Below are 18084 nucleotides of genomic sequence, written 5' to 3' on the forward strand. Positions count from 1 at the left end.
TCTTCTTTCCTTCTTAGAGGACTGTGGTATGTTTCACTGTTACTATTAAAGACATAGCAGTGACTGCAGACTTACAGAACACACTTTTCTCCTTCCCCATCACTCAGTGGATTTTTCTTTTGTTCATCCCCTTCCTTGTAGATGGGAGCTGGAGGGGCCATCACAGCAATGAAGTTTAACCCTTTTAACCCTAGTCAGCTGTACACTGCGTCAGTTGCCGGCACTACCACCCTGCAGGATTTTAATGGCCATACTGTCCGGGTCTTCACCAGCACCGAGGACTGGGAGTAAGAATACAGTAATGCTTTGGGCCTCTGTGTCCTGCTGGCAGAAGCACTACAGAGAGCAAGAGAAAGAGAGAGAGAGATGTTTGTCTCTAATATGTGAGAGCTGGGCTTCCGCTTCCCTGTATACATGTCCTTTATCCTCTGAATTTCAGAGGCTCATTCTTTTTATTTTTCCTTGAAATGGGGTAGTGGGTAGGAAAGAGCTTTACACTACTGGGGAGGGACTCTTTTATGATGCTTACTTCCTGTTGTACGTGAGAGAGTGGGGGTCCAGTGGATTTCCTCGGTTGTCTGTTCTTAACACATCACAAAGCTCTCTGCCCTGGAGACCTTCTAACCTCTTCACCTGCTAGCAGTGCTGCTTCTTGTCAGATGGTTTTTACAGGACAATTCATAGTTCCCTCCATGCTTCTCCACAAATGCCACTGACTTCAAGCAGTGCCTGCCATTAGGGTCACACCAATTCATCCCACCAAGCTTCTGGTGCTTATCTAAAATATCAAAATTTAAGAGTCTGGGTTCATTCAGTAGTGAGTGAAAAGAGGAGATGAGTTGTAGAAGATGCTCTCAGAATTATCTTCTTAAGACTGTTGTTTTTTCTGTGGACTCATGTGGAAGCCTGAGCTCTTCAATTAGTTACTTGAGTTCTGTGCTTGAAGGTAAGTGAGAGAATTTGAGTTAGCTTCCACTTTACTTTCCCCCACCTAATTCCTTCTGAGTGGCAGCTTTCATGCTTGCTTTTTAATTTGGCTGTTCAGCTGCAAACTTGCAGTAGGGCAGAAGGTGAACCCAAGTCGTGCTGGGATGACTGGTCAGGTGAGCAAGGAGAGATAAACGGGGTCCTGAGACACGAGGATCTTGTATCCCAGTGGGATGCCTGTCACAACAGTGATGCCTGGATTTGACAGGGCATGCCATCCTCCTACTGCTGTGAGGACTGGCCGGCTCTATGGGCAGGCCTTTTTTTATCTTCATTGGCCTCTTGAAACCTAGTATTTACAGTGAGACTTTACTAAGTAGTTGTTCTGTGAGCAGCAAATGGACTGCACTTGATTACCAAAGAGTTTGGGGACTCCCAGCTTGCTCTCTTTTCTTCTGTATTTGTGTAGGGTTTCCACTTTTCCTCAGGACACAGGCTGGGGGAAAACAACATAACAATAGTAACAGTACAACATAACATAGAACATAAGATTCCTGTGCCATGGGGTTAGCAGTAAGATTTGCACTTGGTTTCTCCTGCATGTTGGTACCTTGAGAAAGACCAGATACAGCACTGGAAGCAGCCTGTAGGGAGCTAGAGAATGTAGTCTCTGTGAGAAAAGCTTGGTACTGGGCTATCAAGAGATTTTATGTGGTTTATGCATGGAATGGTGCTGGTTTTGCTGTGATCTCCTAAGCATGGTCTGAGCCAGGTGGTTCACTGCAGATTAGTCTTACCCCTTAATAGAAGCAGCAGTGCTTGCTGCTAATGAGGTTTGCAGCCCAAAGTGGTGAGGGTGAACTTGAAGGCTCGGAATGTATGTGCTCAGATTTGAAACAGGTTAGAAAAAAAGAGTTCTTGTGTACGTGCTCTGCCAGAAAGCAGTGCTTGTACCTAGAGAAACTGGCAGTGTATTCCAGGAGGTGACTGTTGAATTAAGATTTTGACTTCCACTCTAACCTTGATGTCTCTTGGCTTTGTGTGTATTTCAGAAAGGGCCAGGAGATTCTCTCGGAGACATCAAGTTCAGTCCTTATGAGGCAGAGAAGCTTTATGTGGCATCAGGTGATGGCACCCTAAGTCTGCAGGATCTTGAGGGCAGAGCGGTGCAGGTGATCTCTCGTGCCCTGGACTGTGGCCATGAGCATCATAATGTTTGGTGAGAAGAGGGCACTGCAAGGTTAATTCTCTGTTCCTTGGGGTTAATGCTGCATTGCTTCTTTAGATCTCCAACATCGTCATCTCTGCCAGTGTTAGGAGACTCTTGGTATGAATTGGTCCCGTGGGGGAGCTTGGAGACAGGGTCCTGGTTGCTAGGCAGCCACAGGGCGCTTAGGCTTTTACATTAGCTGAGCATGCTGCCTGCATCTTCCTGTGTTGTTTTCTGGTGATGCCATCTCCTATCTTGCAGATACTGACAGCTTTTCACTTTATGAAGTGTGAGGTGAGAAGAGCAGGGTAGCTTCCTCCTCTTCATTGTTGTCAGTAGTCTGTTTTGTCAGTGGCAGTTCAGGTAGCATAAGGAAAGCCACACAACATTCCTGCACAATCTGAGTTTCAGGTTATTGAGTTTACCCTGTGGCCCTTTTGCAGGCTTCAGGCTCACCATGTTCATTTCCATGGCCTTCAATTCTTAGAATAATTTATTGTGCAAGTGAAGCCTTTGCTACAAGTTCCTAAAGGACCCCAGCTTTATTCTCACTGCCCTTCTCCTCCCAGGAGAACTGGCATTAAGATGTATGTCTTTGTCAGATAAGTTTCTATTCAGTTTTGTTTCCTGGAGCATGAAGTTGAGACAGTTTGGTGTGTAGCTTTTCAGTCCAAAGCTTCTGTCTTTACTGCTGCTTCAGTGTTCTGTGGAAAATGTAATTTTAAAGCTGTTTCTCCACATTTGTCGAAGTCCCAAGGATGTTCTGATCTTTCCCAAGGTATATTCATGTGCAGGTACCAAGTGGTTCTTCAGCCTCTATTATGTTCCACTGTTGCAATGTGTTACACTCCACCTAATAAGCACTTTGAAATTACTTTGAAGTTATTTCACATCAGTCACCAACAGAAAGCATTGCTGATAAGCCGTCCTTCTTCCTGATACTCAGGCCCACAGCACTAGGCAAGAGATTGCAGTTACAGTCTGTTGCAGTATCCCTTATCAGGGATGAGATGTTAACCAGAACTCCACTGCCTCCACTTTCCTGTAGGAAGAGCACTGATTTGTGTCTTTCTCTCTAGTTGCTGGTACTGCAGTGTGGATGTTTCTGCAAGCTGCCATGCAGTGGTGACAGGTGATAATGTGGGCAACGTGGTCCTGCTCAGCACTTCTGGTGAAGAGGTTTGTATGGCTCCATGCAGCATCTCCTCTACAAGAATCTTCATGGCTCATGTGCTTTCCTACTCTACAGGGACCCTGGAAAAAGGAGCCAAGTGACTTGCAGCTCAGGAGATGAGTCCACTCATGTCTGGGTGGTGAGAAGTCCTCCACTTCTGCCACCCAGCAGACATTTTTACATTGTTGAGTGTTATAATAATTCCTAAACAAGGAATTATTCATGTGCTACCCTTTCCTTAAGAGTATTTGCTACTAGCCAGAGTAATTATAGGGTAACCTGAAGATGTGAGCACCCTCTGCCAAGAACCTTCACACGTCCAGAAGCTTAGTGCCCTGATGGGAATCATTTAGGAGGTACTGCTCTGCTGTACACCCTCCCATGACCTGGGGGTAGGCACGGAGCAGTAATGCAGCGAATATTGGGATGGAAATTGCACTCCTGCCGTTGGACACTAGAGGGCAGGCAGAGGCAGACTGTGAGTCTGGAGTAGTAGTGAAAGAGGAGAGAATAGCTGGCTGGAGTTGGCCCTGCTTCAAGAGCCTGCTGTACTGTCACACTGTCACTGCCATCTCTCCTGCATGTAAGGGTAACATCTGTAAAAGTTTCCCACCCAATGAGCTGTGCCCAGTAGTGGGCAGAGTCAGGAGTGCTCCAAGTGACTTGTCCTTATTCAGGGTTAGTTGCTGACTTACTTTTTTTTCCCCTGAAAGAATGTGACAGTCTTTTCTGCAGTTGGGAGATACCCATTATTCTAGGGAGGATGGGCCAGCTTCAGCCTTTAGATTAGAGATAATCTTCTGGCTTTGTATAGAAATTTATTCATGGCCACTTCGAGGTTGTTATTGTTGTTAATTGAAATATTTGTCCTACCCTCATGTTTCTTTGGTGACATGTTTCTAGAAGCCAATTATATCTCCTCTCACTTTTTTTACTTAGATAAACAAAGCAAGGTTTTTTGGTTTTCCACACGAAGCAGTTCCTTTGTTCTCATTATCTTGGCAGCACGTTTTCTCTACGTGTTCCAGTTTGTTTAAATCTTTCTGCACGTGGAAGTCTGGCACTGCTTAAAGTCTTCCAGATGTGATCTTGCTTTGTATGGTGACACTAATACGTCCCTCCATGAAAGCCCGGGGTTGTGTTTTCTTTTCTCATAGCTGTAATAAATTGATGGATCCGAGTTCTTCTAGAATTACATAGTTATTTCCCAAGGTCATTCTTTTTCTTTCTTGTTTCCAGTCAATACACTCTTGGTGTATTTTAGAAGTTTTGTTACTCTATAAATGGAAGACCTCTTTACCTGCACTAGTAGATAATCATTCAATTTCTTTACTCCAGATCTTGATTTTTTTTTTTTTTTTGGGCATGATTTTCTGTTTGCTGCAGATCTGGAAGCTGAAATTGCACAGGAAGAAAGTGACTCATGTAGAGTTTAACTCCCGATGTGAGTGGATGTTTGCCACAGCATCTGTGGATCAGACAGTCAAAATCTGGGACCTCAGAAACATCAAAAACAAAACAAACTTTCTTCATCTGCTTCCACATGAGAAACCTGTTAATGCAGGTGAGTTAAGGATTTCATTGCATAGATGTCTGCAGAGAGTCCACTCAGCTCAGCTTTTATTGTGGTGGCAGTGGTAGGTTTTGCTCATATTCCAAGTTGCATAGTAATTAAAGCAAGGAAGCTGTTGGAATGTGTGGCCAGAGGCAGGGAGGTGGCTAGGGCAGCTGCAGCACCTTCTTAAGACTTGCTGTACAAACTGTGACACTGTACCTTAGAAGTGAAGCAAGCAATGAGCAAGTTTCTTTCTTTGCAGTGTTTCCTCCTGTGATTCTGAAGTGAGAAAAAATATTATTCTTAGGTAATCCAGCACAGGAGGTTTCATCTTAGTTTTGTAAGAGTTTTTAGTTTGTTTGAGACAGGTAGTCTGTCATGTCAAAGTCTTGTCTGTTGGGGGACACAGCCATATTCACATCCCAATTAAAGAATTTATTCTTTAATTAAAGAAACAGTAATGGATTTTCAGTCAGCAAAATGTGACACTAATGTTTCTTGTCAGTCACAGCACTGTGATCTTTAGTTTGCCTTATTGTCCCACTTTCCTAGCTTACTTCAGCCCAACACATGGTGCCAAGCTTTTGACCACAGACCAGCACAATGAAATCAGGGTTTACTCATCTTCAGACTGGACCAAGCCACTGCATCTGATTCCACATCCACATAGGCAGTTTCAGCACCTCACACCTATTAAGGTGAGTTAAATCTAAGATCATCATCATGCTTGGTGGTAGCAGCCCTCTGCAAATCAGAAATGGTCTGATTTCTGGTCAAGACACTACACTGGTGGGTGGATATTTACACTGCTGCAAGCACTGTTCCTCAAGCTGTGGGTGGGATACCGTAAGAGTTGCTCCCAGTGTCAGTTGTCTGGATTGTGTCAGTGCTGAGCTCTGTCCCTTTCTCTAATCTTCCACGACTCTGTTTTCTGATCAGGCAACGTGGCATCCTCGCTATGACCTCATTGTGGTAGGTCGCTACCCAGACCCCAAGTTCCCCGGGTACACGCCGAGCGAGCTGCGAACTGTGGATGTGTTTGATGGAAACACCGGCGAGATGGTTTGTCAGCTCTACGATCCAAATGCTTCTGGCATCATCTCGGTGAGCTGAGCGCTGCAGCCAAAAGGGCTGTCAGTAACACTGCTCTCTGTCTGAAAGAGGCGTGGGTTAGGGACTAGAACCATATCCAGTTTACTTGTGACAGACTCATGCTGTCATGAGATACGGCTGCCAGCTAAAACTGCTGACTCAAGCAGGGCTAGTCCATGGTCCTTTGTGGGGTTTTTGTGATACTCTTAGGAAACGCTGTTTTTTCCAGATAGTTTGTTGCTGTTATATAAGCTGTGGTGCTCTTATGACTGTTACATAAGCAGTGATGCTCTTACAGACTCTTATGTTTTCATTTTCAGCTCAATAAATTTAACCCTATGGGAGACACACTGGCTTCTGGCATGGGTAAGTAAAGAGAACCTGGGGCACTAAATGTGTGGGTTCTAGCCCCAGAAAAGGGCTGGCTTGTTACTCCAGATTCTTTTAAAGAAAGTTGTGAGAGAAGTTTTCCTAAATCCCACTCGCTAGTAGCCCTTTATGACTTCCTATATTGGTGAAAGAGATCAAGACCTTCCTTTCAGTCTTACACCTTTGCATTTGGGAAGCAGGTTGGTAGTCACCTCCTGTGAAGCATTCCTGAGAACATCGAGTCTGGAGTGGGAAGCCTCCCCGCAGCCGGGAGCTGCTGCCACCTGCCGGCCCTGAAACAGTAGAAGGAAACAACGGAGGGGGGGAAAAGCCTTTTCCAAAGCTAGACTGTACCGTTTCCCTTCATTTAATTTCTCTCATTTCCTAGACTGCAGAGCCAAGATTAGTCAGTTTTTCGCAGGCTGTGTGGGATTAAGTTAGCTGTAGATTTAGGTCTTAGACCTGTGACAGATGAGATTAGGAATTACTTGTATTTCTTAGTTAGATCAGAGTTCCATGGCTATGTGGAGATAGCATCTGCAATAACTATTTTTGCATCCTCTATACTTTGGAAATACCTTAGAACAGAAGAAGTCTTTTGAACTTCTGGCATTTAAGTGACATAGCCTAAGGTATTATGATTGATGTAGAGTTTCTGATACACAGCATTTTTCTTCTCAGGCTTTAATATTCTGATCTGGAACCAAGAGGAGATGGCGGCCAAGAAGCATGAACATCTTTTGAAAGCCATGACAGACAAGGAGATTGAACCATGAGAGAACAGGGGATTGGAAGCTGGAGTTCATCCAGACGTGGAGGGCAGAGGCAGGCAAACCCTGGCACAAGCAAACTCAAAAGCTAAGTTAATGTCTGGGGAGATGGAGGAGATGAGAACAAAAAGCAGTGATTCTAAACCCCAGGGAAGGAAGTGAAAAGAGAGGGATCTAGAGAACTGATGTAGTATTTTGATCCTTTCTGAATCCCAGGGTCCAAACTTAGTTGTTGGCAATGGGCAGTATAAGCCATGCAGGGAATTAGACTTTGTCCTTCCTCCCTGGATCTGATCTTGCTTCCCTGATCCTCTTGGCCTCCCCTTTTAGAAAGTTGTGTCAGTACTGGGTTCCTCCAAGTGGAGTTACTACTCATTTTCTGAGGCACTAGGAAAACTTCAAAGATGTTCCCAGATCTTGCTGAAGTTACTGCTTTCAGCCTACCTTATCTGATTGTCATCACTTTTCAGAAGTTACTATTTCCTGTAGACTGTACTGGAGGAGCTCATGACAGGGTCCCCAGCCTGTTCTAGCCCAACCAAGTTGAGAAACCATTTGCTAACAGGATTGACATCCTGAAAAGATAGAATGTTCACAGGGATGAAGTGATGGATAGCTTGGGTGGCCTAGGAAACACCAATCTCTCCCATATGCAAGCTTGGAAAATGTGTGTTTGTCAAGACATCAAGCTTAGCCTGTTCTCTGCTTGTAGCTATTTAACTGGACCACAAAGAACATAATGCCAGAGGTCTCTATCATGGATTTCAAGGACATTATGGAGCTGGACACCTACTGATTCTGTAGTTTCTATTTTCAGAGATCTAGGCTGTTCCTTGCCAATGATTAGGTAATTTTTTTCACCCGTGCCTATGTGCTTCAGAATGTTGGGTAAGAGTGTTGTAAAGCAGAAATGAGGGATTTCTTCCAAATACCCCTGCTCAGAGTCAAATCTCAAGACTATTGTTAAACAGTTACGTTTTGCTTTTTCTAGTTTGTTTACAAGGCTGCCTGGGGCCTTGCTGCTGTCCCAGAGGTTGATGGATGGGATGGGCTCCAGGCCTGTGCAGATCCTCCGTATTCACTTTTTATAGTTTTGCAGTATTAATATCAATAAAATTTTGTACTAAACTAAAATTCTTTGCTAGGGAGAGTGGCTGCTTTGAGGACACTGCTGAACTACTTTTGTAGCGGAGAAGTTTGAGACCTTTCTATAGGAGGGATATGAGACCTACAACTGTGGTAGAAGTAGCAGTCATAGTACTGGGTGTGATGCAGATCCCTCCAAGTTGGACAGGATGCATCATCAGCTGTATCTATGCACAGCTGCTGCAGTCAAAACCAGTTGATGTCAAATCTCCCTGTGCTACATGTGGAATTGTGAAACAGGGAATTCCTTTAGGAGGGGGTATGCTGCAGTAAATTCTGCCTGCTTTCCAACACTGAGCACACCAGTGCTAGCCCTGTGAACTCTTAGAGAAGAAGAAGAGAAGAGTTCAGTGCTAAATTGATTTTAATAATGAATTGTATTGGAACAAGTACAGAAAGTCATTCACAGTCAAAATGTCCAAATCATCATAGAAACCTTTTCTCTGTGTGTGCAAAATTTGGTGCCTTTAAAAATTACAGGTCTGGTCCTCTTAAATGCACTTTCTATTACCTCTTTCTTGTGCCTGTTCTCACAGGCAGTAGCTTTTTCTTTATGACTGTCTTGCTGTGCAGGAGACCTAGTTTGTATCTTGAGAGGACAAAAAGGTGAGGAAGATGCTGAGAACAGCAAGCTGCTTCTGCTGATTTAGGGTTCCCATGCTGGCAGATGCCGATTACGGTGTGGAGAAAAGTCCCCACGGTACTCCTTAAGGGGAACAAAAGGAAATGTTCATTACCTAAGAACTGGCTTCTGCATCCAAGAGGGGAAGGGAACTGCACCAGAAAGAGAAGTAAAAGTAGGAAGTGAATGTGCAGTATCACCATGTGAAGAGCCTGTGCTTCTGGTGCCTGCTGCAGTCTCTTGTTTTCTGCCAGAAACTACAAAGCAGGTGGTGAGCACTTGGTATGAAGGTCTCTGCAGCAGCTGCAGTGAGCTGGAGAAAGAAACACACTTCAGACAAAATGCCCAAGTATGACAAATAAGGGAATCCACAGTCACCTGCCAACTCTGATTCTTAATGTTTGTTTGTTGTCCATCCAGTAGGGAAGATAGGAAGAAAAACTATAGAACTTGGTATTTAGTCTAGTCTTAGGTAAACAGCTCTGCTACATCTCTTAATTACAGCATAAAAACATTCTGCTAAGTAAAGCATATTCCTTGGGCTGAAATCTGGACTGCCTGGAGTACTGCATACTCCCTTTAGTAGGTCCTTGAAGTTCAGATGTGGGAAGTAAAATTCAAATTTGAGATCTTTAGACAGAAACCAAGTTTCTTATCTAGGGGGACTTTCCTTTCTAGAGCCAACATTGCACAAGAAATTGAGTGTGGGTTTGCTATGGTCACAGGAATTGCTCTCTCTCTCATGAAGCTCTTAGAGCTTCTTTGGGTTCTACTCCTGATTCTGTTCTGAGCCAAATGCTAGAATTGATTGAAAACTGCTAGGTTTTCAGTCTTGTCCTGATTTCAATCCAGTCCTCTCTTGAGACACAATGTGAAGAGGGAAAAAAACCCAGTTGCCAGCAGCAACTACTTGACAGCAACCTCAAGAAGCACTTTGTCTCCCATCATCCGCAGCAGTTCCCACTGCATGGACAGTAGATGAGTCTTGGTGCATTGTTGGTAAGCTGCACTCTCAGCTGAAGCCCAGCCTTCCTACCATCAGCAGCACTATGGTGTGAGGGAAAAGCACTCAAAGTAGGTTGACCCTGAAGAGAAATGCATCTGGATGTGGCAACTGCTGGAGGCCCAAGTTTCTCTGCCACAGTCATGGTGAGTGGTAACATTTACAGTCATGGTGAGTGGTAACATTTACAGTCACTTGAAAGGAGGAAAACGTGAAACTGGCCATGCTGGGAATCCCAGACTGGGTAAGCTGTATGAAGACCAGGTGCACCAGTATATTAGCTTCAAAGTTACGGTGTCATTTCCTTAGAGTAGCTCAGTTCTTTTACTCAGTTCTTACTAACGGATGTCACCTTTAGAAAGCATTCAGCAATCAAGTCCAGCTTTGTTCTGGGAAGCAAAGGCCAAAATAGAAGAATGCTGAGTAACTGAAGGTGCCGAATCATCCTTAGGGGCAACACAGCTCCCTCCTACTGCCTGGGAAGGAGTTGAAGCAACTGTCAGGCCTGCTCTTCACCTTCATTGGAAACATGCCGGTAGCCAGGGGGCTGAGACTGTATGCGAAAGAGTACAGTCAAGAGGAGAATAATAAGGAGAAGGAGAATGGATCCACACACAGCCAAACCCACAAAGAGTTCTGTAAGGGAGAAAGTAAGTGGTCAGCATGGTATCATCCAGACTTTCCCCTTCTGCCACACTCTGGTCAAGCCTGGGCTTACCTGTGTCGTGCATGCTGCTTGATACCTTGCATTCTTGCTCCCAGTCTTGGGGAACAACAGGATCTGTGAGTTCCAAGAACCTTTGCAGTGGACATTTATGCTGACAGTCAGGGATTGTCAGTGGGAAAGGTTCCTTCCCACTCTCATTCCGGTAAAACATCTCCACAGAGAAGTTACTGAAAATGAAACACAGCAAGATTTTTTTTTTTCTCTAGTTGAGTCATCCCTTCCCAAAAACTCAGTGTCCACACCCTTTCCTTTATTCTGGTGATAAGTTTTCCTCATGAGAGTCTGCCCAAGGAGCAAGATTGCACGTCCCAAGAGTGGAGCCTAGCCTAGGTATCTAACCCTCAAGGTGAAATCACAGCAGACATCTTTACTGCAGCCCTCACCCATCATCCTCTTGGTACAGCTCAAATAAATGACATGAGGCGTATGGTGCTTGGATCTTGTTGTAGACATCTAGAGCCATCTGCAGTGCCACAAGTGTGGTGTCATGCTGAGAAAGAGGGAAAAAAACCAAATCAGTCACCCTTAGGGATGTGGCAGGGCAGCTCAGACTGTACCAGTAAGGGACAAGGCAGTGCTGAGGGGACATCACCTTCCTAACTTCATCTGGAAAATGGGAGAGGAACTGTACTGCTAGAGCAGTGATCTGTGCAGGTGCCAGAGAAGGGGGGGAAGTGAAACAGCCATGTATATCCTGCACTGTTTTTTGAGAATTAATCTCTAGAGAGCAGTTTGGAAGAGATGCGTGACTTCCCAGGCAGCAGGCTACTGGAAAGGGGATAACTGTATCCACACTTCTGAAACGTCACATTTGAGTAGCATAAACCCATCTACCAAATAAATAGAGCAGTGGCTCCCCAAAGTCTGCCAGTCTCATTCATGAGCCTGAGCTAACAGCAACAAGGACACACTGGGAATTTTCCTCAGGGATCCCAGAAGAATGATGCCAGATACTGCATCTCCCACCCAGTCAGAGGCAAAGATGCATGTCCTGATCACTGTATGAGCTGTAGGGAAGCTAGAAAGGGTTAAAACATCACCACGCCCCAATCCCCTGTAAGCAGGAGGAGATGGCTAAAAGCTAGCCCCAGCTCTGACTTACTGCTGAATAGGCAAGTAGTTTTAGGTTCTGATGGGCAGAAACATTTGCTGCTTTGGTTAGATTTTTCCTTATGTGATCCAGCAGGACCCCTGAGGAAAGAGAACAGCTGGTAAGAGGCAAAAGCCAGGCAGAGCAGCACGAGGCTCCCTCTCTGGTGCACTCACCGCCTTGCAGACGAGCTTTTTCTACCCGATTGTGGATCCCAAACAGAAATTCAAAACCAAAGTCTTTTAGTTGCTTCAACTGAGTCATGACATCTGGTGTCACCCATGCAGGCAAATCCATTTTGTGTGTTTGCTAGAAAGAGAAACAGAATATTCATGTGCAGGTAGCACAGGTCGCAGATTAAACAGAGAAGGGGAGGGTGTCTGGAGACCTGCCCATACTGCTGCTGCTTTCCTACACTATTCTAAATAAGCAATATGCCCCTTTCATATTTATGCTTCTGAACTCACACTGCTATGCTGCATACAAAGAATAGATGTGGGTTTTGATGTTGTTTCAGAAAATAATGAGAAGAATAAAGATTAGAACCTAGGAGCTACATTTCTGTGAAAGCACAGCTGGAATGCAAGGTTATGTTGTAATTGATACAATAATCTTAGGGCATTTACTTTACATGTGACTGATTCTGCCCTGCAGATGGCATGCAGTCAAAGAGGGGAAAAAAAAAACCAGATAAGTGAGTGAACACAAACTCAGGGTTTCTGATGTACCTGCACCTGTTTCCCTGGAGGGTCTGAGGGCCATTGAAAGAGACAGTGGAGAAAGTTAGCAGGTGCTCTATGGACATAACAGTGGGATGCACCACTGACAAAGCCCTGTACTCAAACCCAGGAGCCCAAGAACTGGGAACCAAGAGAAGAACCTGCTTTGCAGCCAACCCTTTACATGAAAGGATTGGTTATAATGGCAGACAAACAGCAGTTGTGGTTTCCCAGCATTACTGAGAACAATTTTCTATGCCACATCCCATTAGACTTCCAGAAGTTGAGGCTGAATATCCTTAAGGGCCCATTCTGTCTGAGCGGTTCAGAGAAATTCCATCAGCAGCTTACATAGTTAGTTCTTCATTAATTTACAAAGAGAACAGCAGGTAAGTTCCGCTGTTTCTTGGACTTTCTTGTCTCCATCCAGAGAGCCAGAATGACTCTACTGGCTCAGGTGAGAAAAACAGTCCTCTTCAGGGCACTGTTTGCATGACTTAGAAAAAGGAGGAAGACCAAAGGAGCTGAAGAGACCAATTAGCCTGAGGGTGTAGTTCTGAGTGAGAAATACTCTTTCCTTAACAACATTCTGGTTTTGTTTTGGGACAGTGGGCTGTTCTCCAAGTTCTTGGGGATTATAGTAGTTGTCAGCTGGCCTTCCAGGCCCAATATGCAAGCTCAAGTGCCGCCTGAAAATAAAGAAGATTTGAAATTCTTGCTCTCTCTGACCAAAGGATATTTTTTATCAGTAGAAGTTGATTCACTGTGATTGTTACAAGACAGGAAATTGGGTTTGTGATACAAAGGGCAAATTCACGTAGTACAATGCAGCTCTGGACTGGAACATTCTCAGCTTGCAGCAACCCAAGCTGCTACTTTATACAGCAAAGTGCAATTCCATTGCTAATTTATCTTTTACACCCCCAAAATAGTGCACACCACTGTATACCACTGCCAGCGAGCAGAGCAGTCTTGCACATCCATACAATTAGTGTGACACAGGACCAAAATGCTTGGGTTTACTGCGTCCACAATTCACTGGTTTGACATGAAAGATGTCCTTAATTTATGTCATCATGCTGTACAGTTATACACAGAGAAACTGGTATGTAACAACTTTAAGTCTCCTGGATATGTGACTTTTAATTTAGTATTATCATAGCACAGCTAATCCAATTTTTGATTGTGTTTAAGTCTTCATGAGATGTGCTTTCAACAGAAATCAACTCGAATATACAGTGCCCCACCCCAGATGGTAAAAGGGTAACATCTGTCTCTAGAGTCTTTCTCTGACAAAGGACCTTAAAATAGGTCAAAAAACAGATGTGAGTGAATCCCACTTAACTTAGGATAGCATTATTTTCTTTTAGATACGGCATTAACAGAAGCACAGAAAGAAAAGTGATTGATTTAAAGTAACAGAGAGGTAGAGGTAGCACCAGGAATAGTCCTAATTAAGGTCCCAACTTAAATCATAAAGTTAATGCTTCTTCAGTTTGCAGAGATCTCATTTCTCCATTATTGGACTTAGGTTTGTCCACAGAGATCTAAAGATTTCAGATTGCAATAATTTTCTAGTGACTTTTAAGAGATATTTCTTATGCAGGTGGGACTTATTTCTGACTCTGACATGATATATATCTGAGCTACAGAGTGGGAGGTTGTAGGGTGCAAAACCAGGTAATTCTTGGTACATGCCTCTAGTGAGTAGTATTATTCTGAAATTAGAATATTACTTCTAATTGTAGGGTGAAAAGTTGTTTCATGGGATTTTGTAAACTAATTTCCACCAAATCCAGTGAATCCTAAAGACCAGATTCCAGTGGGTGTAAGATGATGGCCAGACTTACTTCACAGAACAGGGTGTCATACACACTCCATACACTCTCGAGAGAGATATCCCGGATCCCAGTCTCCTTTGCCACCATCTGCAGGAATTGCTGTAGGTTTGAGAAAAGAGAAAGGCCCTCAATTGTCTAATCTCATACTGTGTTATATGCACTGGTATCCCTTCCCTTTTCTCAGAGCTCTGATTATACGGAGGTGATAACTACAAGCCTAGAACCATCTTATCTCATGCAAACATCATTACTTACCCAATTCTCTTTGGTCTTATTTATGTATTCTGCTGAGTGCCGTGTTTCAGTCTGTAGCTGTTCATACCGTGGACAAGGGGTCAAAGGGAACTTCAGTAGCTGGGCAGAGACAAGAGCAGCCAGGTCACCACGAATGCTGGAGTACAGAATTCGCAGTAAACACACACAACTGTAATGAAACCCTGACTGCATCTATAAACAGCCTGGAGCACTGCCTGCTGACATAGTCCAGACCATGTGTGGTCTGCTGTGGTGTTGGCACCTCACGTGGTGAGTGAACACAGCCCCTGAATTCTCTCATCTTTTTCTGAAAATAGGAAAACCTGTGCAAGGTAGGTCCCAGGAAACATTCAAGACAATCTGAATCAAGACTGTAGCAAATATTTTTTGGACACTACTACTTGAGTAGTCAATACATGTCCTTGAGATTAACTTACTCTTTCATCAGACTCAGGCACTGTGTGCACAGGGATAGGCTGCCAGGAGATGTTAGGGTTGAACATCTGTTTTCCTCCTGGGGGATAGAGGCCTGCCAGATTGGCCTCTGCACTCATCAGTGTCCGATCACAGTCCGTGCTGCGGATGAAGATCTGCCAGGACAGGGACAGTGCACCATTAGTAACGCTCCTGCAAGTGGTGATGCTCAGGCACAGGACAATGCACTTGCCCAGGAACGCTGCCAAGTGCCCTGCAGCTGCTCACGGACAGCAAGGGAACAGGACCAAGCCTGCTGATATCGGCCTGGACAAAGCTGTAAGGACACACACAAAGACAATCTGCTGTCGAATACTGGAGCAGTCTGGTCTGGATCAGTGGGATACCCAGGTGCCCTGAGAAGAGGTTAGAGACAGAAAGGAGTCTGAGGATGAGTCAGAGAAGAGGAAGACAAAAGATGCAGAAAACTATGGGCACAGACAGAAAATGCACTATATTTGCAGAGCAGGACTGGGGCAAAGTCCTGCATTCTGATCTCAGTTCTAGAAATGACCAGCTGTGCTCAGGAAAAGAAATTACTTCTTCAATCCTCAGTTTTTCCATCTGAGAAACGAAGACAAGAGTGATCTGACTAACAGGAAAGAAAACAAAAACAGGGAGGGCTGGGATTTTATCTGATCAGTGGGCTCTTGGGATTAATGGGCCAAGACTTTACCAAGACTTTCTAGAGCTCAGAAGAGAGAGACCTGAGCCAGAAAAAAGGGGAAATGAGAAAAATACAGCAATGTTCAGAAGGTCAAAATGGCAAAACTTTAGTATTCTGGTATCTGTGTACTGAAAACAATTAAGGGGAAACTGGAGAGAAAGCAGTGATAAACAAGAGGAACAACAGGAAATCATAAAAGGAATGTCCCAGAAAACAGCATGTTCGATCCGAAACAAGAATAAAAAGCCTGAAGAATGAAATGTAATGTAAAGATAGGGATTTTTTTTTTAAATGTTAGGAAACATAAAATATATATACTCTGTATAATCTCTCTCATGTGAAGTGTACCTCAGAAACTTTACAGTCACAAGAAAAAAAACCCGACTTGTCTTTTATCTGACATCAGTGTCCACTCACTTTTACCTGTGTGGGCCTGCACTTTTAAGTGTGGCTTGAAAAAACTGACCCTCTACTCATTAGACAAGTTTGCTTTTATCCTTGGTGAGCTCTGAAGAAATAAAAAGGAAATATTTTAAAAGATAAGAATCTAATTCTTGAAGTGTCATAAAACCCCCAAGCAATTAAGCCCTCAGTGTACATGCTTTCTTCAGCACCTTTTGCCAGGCTCCAGCTTGTCGCTGAGTCAGGTGACAGACGGTCATATGGTGTCACCCAGAGGCAATACTTCTTACAAGGGAGGTTGCTCAACTTGAGCAAGGGTTCAGGCTTGGTTAGCAGAACAGCTTTTGTTTGCACATGTCTTGGTTTGTTTTTCTTTCTCAAGCAAGAGAAGGAAAACAGTTTCAACTCAAAAGCTGTATCAGAGTGAAGTATGTTTGGAAAGGAACTACTGAGGATAGTTAAAGGATCTGTGCTTCAGCCTATGCTGGAAGTTTTGTTGATGAAGCAAATGTCAAAGAGATGTAATCTGAACTGTGATAAGCTGGATTCTTACTGGGAAGCCCTAGAAGGAGAGAAACAAGGAAAAGCATATGGGAATTCTTAGTTTGCCCCATCTGTTCAATCAGCTTAATTGAGCTCAGATAAAATAACTGAGGTGGTGCAGAGTCTGTAGTGGGACAAGGGGTCTTGGGTCTTGGCTGCCTGTTGTCCATCTGAACCAGCCTCTCGTCTGGACACCTGTTCATGTTTCAATTGACTCAATACCTGTTTGATTAACTAGCAGGGGTACTTGGGAGAATTTTCGATTTCCTGACTTTTAAAAATGTTTTATAATTTCCCCTGTGCTTAATACATAGTTCCACAAGGGCTCTGTGACTTCTTTCAAAAGAACCTACCAGTTTCTCAATAACTATTATAAAGTGTGAGAACATCCTAATGAGAGAGAGGGGAATGAATGGCTTTGGGGGACTGAAGCTGTCAATATTTTACAGGTGAAAGGAAATGAGAGGGTCATTGCTGGCCTGTAACTACTACTTGTATCTACAGGGTCTGGTGAGATCGTACCTCGAATGCACTGGGGAGGGCAGGGCCAACACGGGCTGCATTCTTGTGAGCTATTGTAGCAGGAAAAAAAAATCTTACGAGCTCGAGTAAGAAACAAATACCAGCTACAACACACATTACTGTTTAGTTCCCTGGACTTCAGAGGGGGCGGCTCGAACAGTCTCACAACTCTGCTTGGATTTGCCTTCGCACCCGCTGCGGGGGCAGCGCCGAGACGCGGCCGATCCGTGCCCCGCGGCCAGGCTCAGCACAGAGGCTGCGCTTGGGCCCTTCTTCTTCCTGCGGTGGGAAAGGGCTAAGGAACGAGAATATTTGGAGAGGACGCCAAGCGCCGGCGTTTCCCTTCCCAAAGGAGCCACCCGCAGCCCTGGCCCGGGCCCTCCGTGGGGCGGCCGAGAGCGCCGCTCCCCGAGCCGCGGGGCTGGCACTGACCTCCTGCCGCTGGTACGTGTCGCTGAGGAAGTCGCGGTAGCGCCGCCGCAGGGCCTGGCCCAGCTCCCACTGCTGCCGCATCCCCACCTGCAACGGCACCGGGCGTTACCGGCGGTCCGAACCCCGGCCCGGCCCTCGCCGCCCGCCCCGCCCCGCTCGCACCTGCGTGAGCTGCCCGAATCCCTGGGGCCAGGCGCTCTCCTGGTACGGGTCCCGCGGGAAGGCCTTGATGGGCGAGCGGTCTCCGTGCCGGTACGCCTGCGGGCGGCACCGCGTTACTCCAGCCCGGCCATTCCGGCCCGGCCTGGCTCCCCCCGCGTTCCCCCGTCCCCCTCACCAGCGTCACGAAGCGGAGGCTGCGGGCCCGGGCGGGCGGCGGCTGCAGGCACAGCGCCAGGAGCAACAGGACAGCACCGTCCCTCCCGCCCGCCATGGCGCTCGCACACCGCCCGGAACCGAACGCCGCCGGCCGCGGGCCCGCGCGGAAGCGGTTTCGCAGCGCACAGCCCCGGCCGCGCTCCCGGCGCTGTGCCCGCCCCCGAGG

At 45.5% G+C, this 18084-nt stretch overlaps 2 protein-coding genes across 2 annotated transcripts in view; one reads left to right on the forward strand and one right to left on the reverse strand.

Annotated features, from left to right (window-relative positions):
* DDB2 (damage specific DNA binding protein 2) overlaps positions 1-8231 on the forward strand; it is an 18694-nt gene extending 10463 nt beyond the window's left edge. Inside the window, exons 5-11 of the mRNA XM_048308309.1 lie at positions 1980-2146; positions 3217-3316; positions 4698-4875; positions 5419-5564; positions 5806-5970; positions 6279-6324; positions 7009-8231. Of these exons, the coding sequence (XP_048164266.1) occupies positions 1980-2146; positions 3217-3316; positions 4698-4875; positions 5419-5564; positions 5806-5970; positions 6279-6324; positions 7009-7103 (897 nt within the window). The 3' untranslated portion in view covers positions 7104-8231. The remainder of the gene's footprint in view (positions 1-1979; positions 2147-3216; positions 3317-4697; positions 4876-5418; positions 5565-5805; positions 5971-6278; positions 6325-7008) is intronic.
* A 358-nt stretch (positions 8232-8589) lies between these two features.
* Positions 8590-18031, reverse strand: ACP2 (acid phosphatase 2, lysosomal). The gene is made up of 11 exons (XM_048308314.1): positions 17878-18031; positions 17703-17798; positions 17541-17627; positions 14938-15090; positions 14501-14599; positions 14255-14344; positions 11862-11994; positions 11698-11786; positions 10979-11085; positions 10587-10762; positions 8590-10504 (listed from the first exon to the last, which is right to left on the reverse strand). The coding sequence occupies exons 1-11, from the start codon at positions 17971-17973 to the stop codon at positions 10368-10370; spliced, it is 1263 nt and encodes a 420-aa protein (XP_048164271.1). The 5' UTR covers positions 17974-18031; the 3' UTR covers positions 8590-10367.
* Positions 18032-18084: the final 53 nt, after the last annotated feature.

The sequence above is a fragment of the Corvus hawaiiensis genome, chromosome 6, assembly GCF_020740725.1.
Source record: "Corvus hawaiiensis isolate bCorHaw1 chromosome 6, bCorHaw1.pri.cur, whole genome shotgun sequence".
In the NCBI taxonomy this organism is placed as follows: Eukaryota; Metazoa; Chordata; class Aves; order Passeriformes; family Corvidae; genus Corvus; species Corvus hawaiiensis.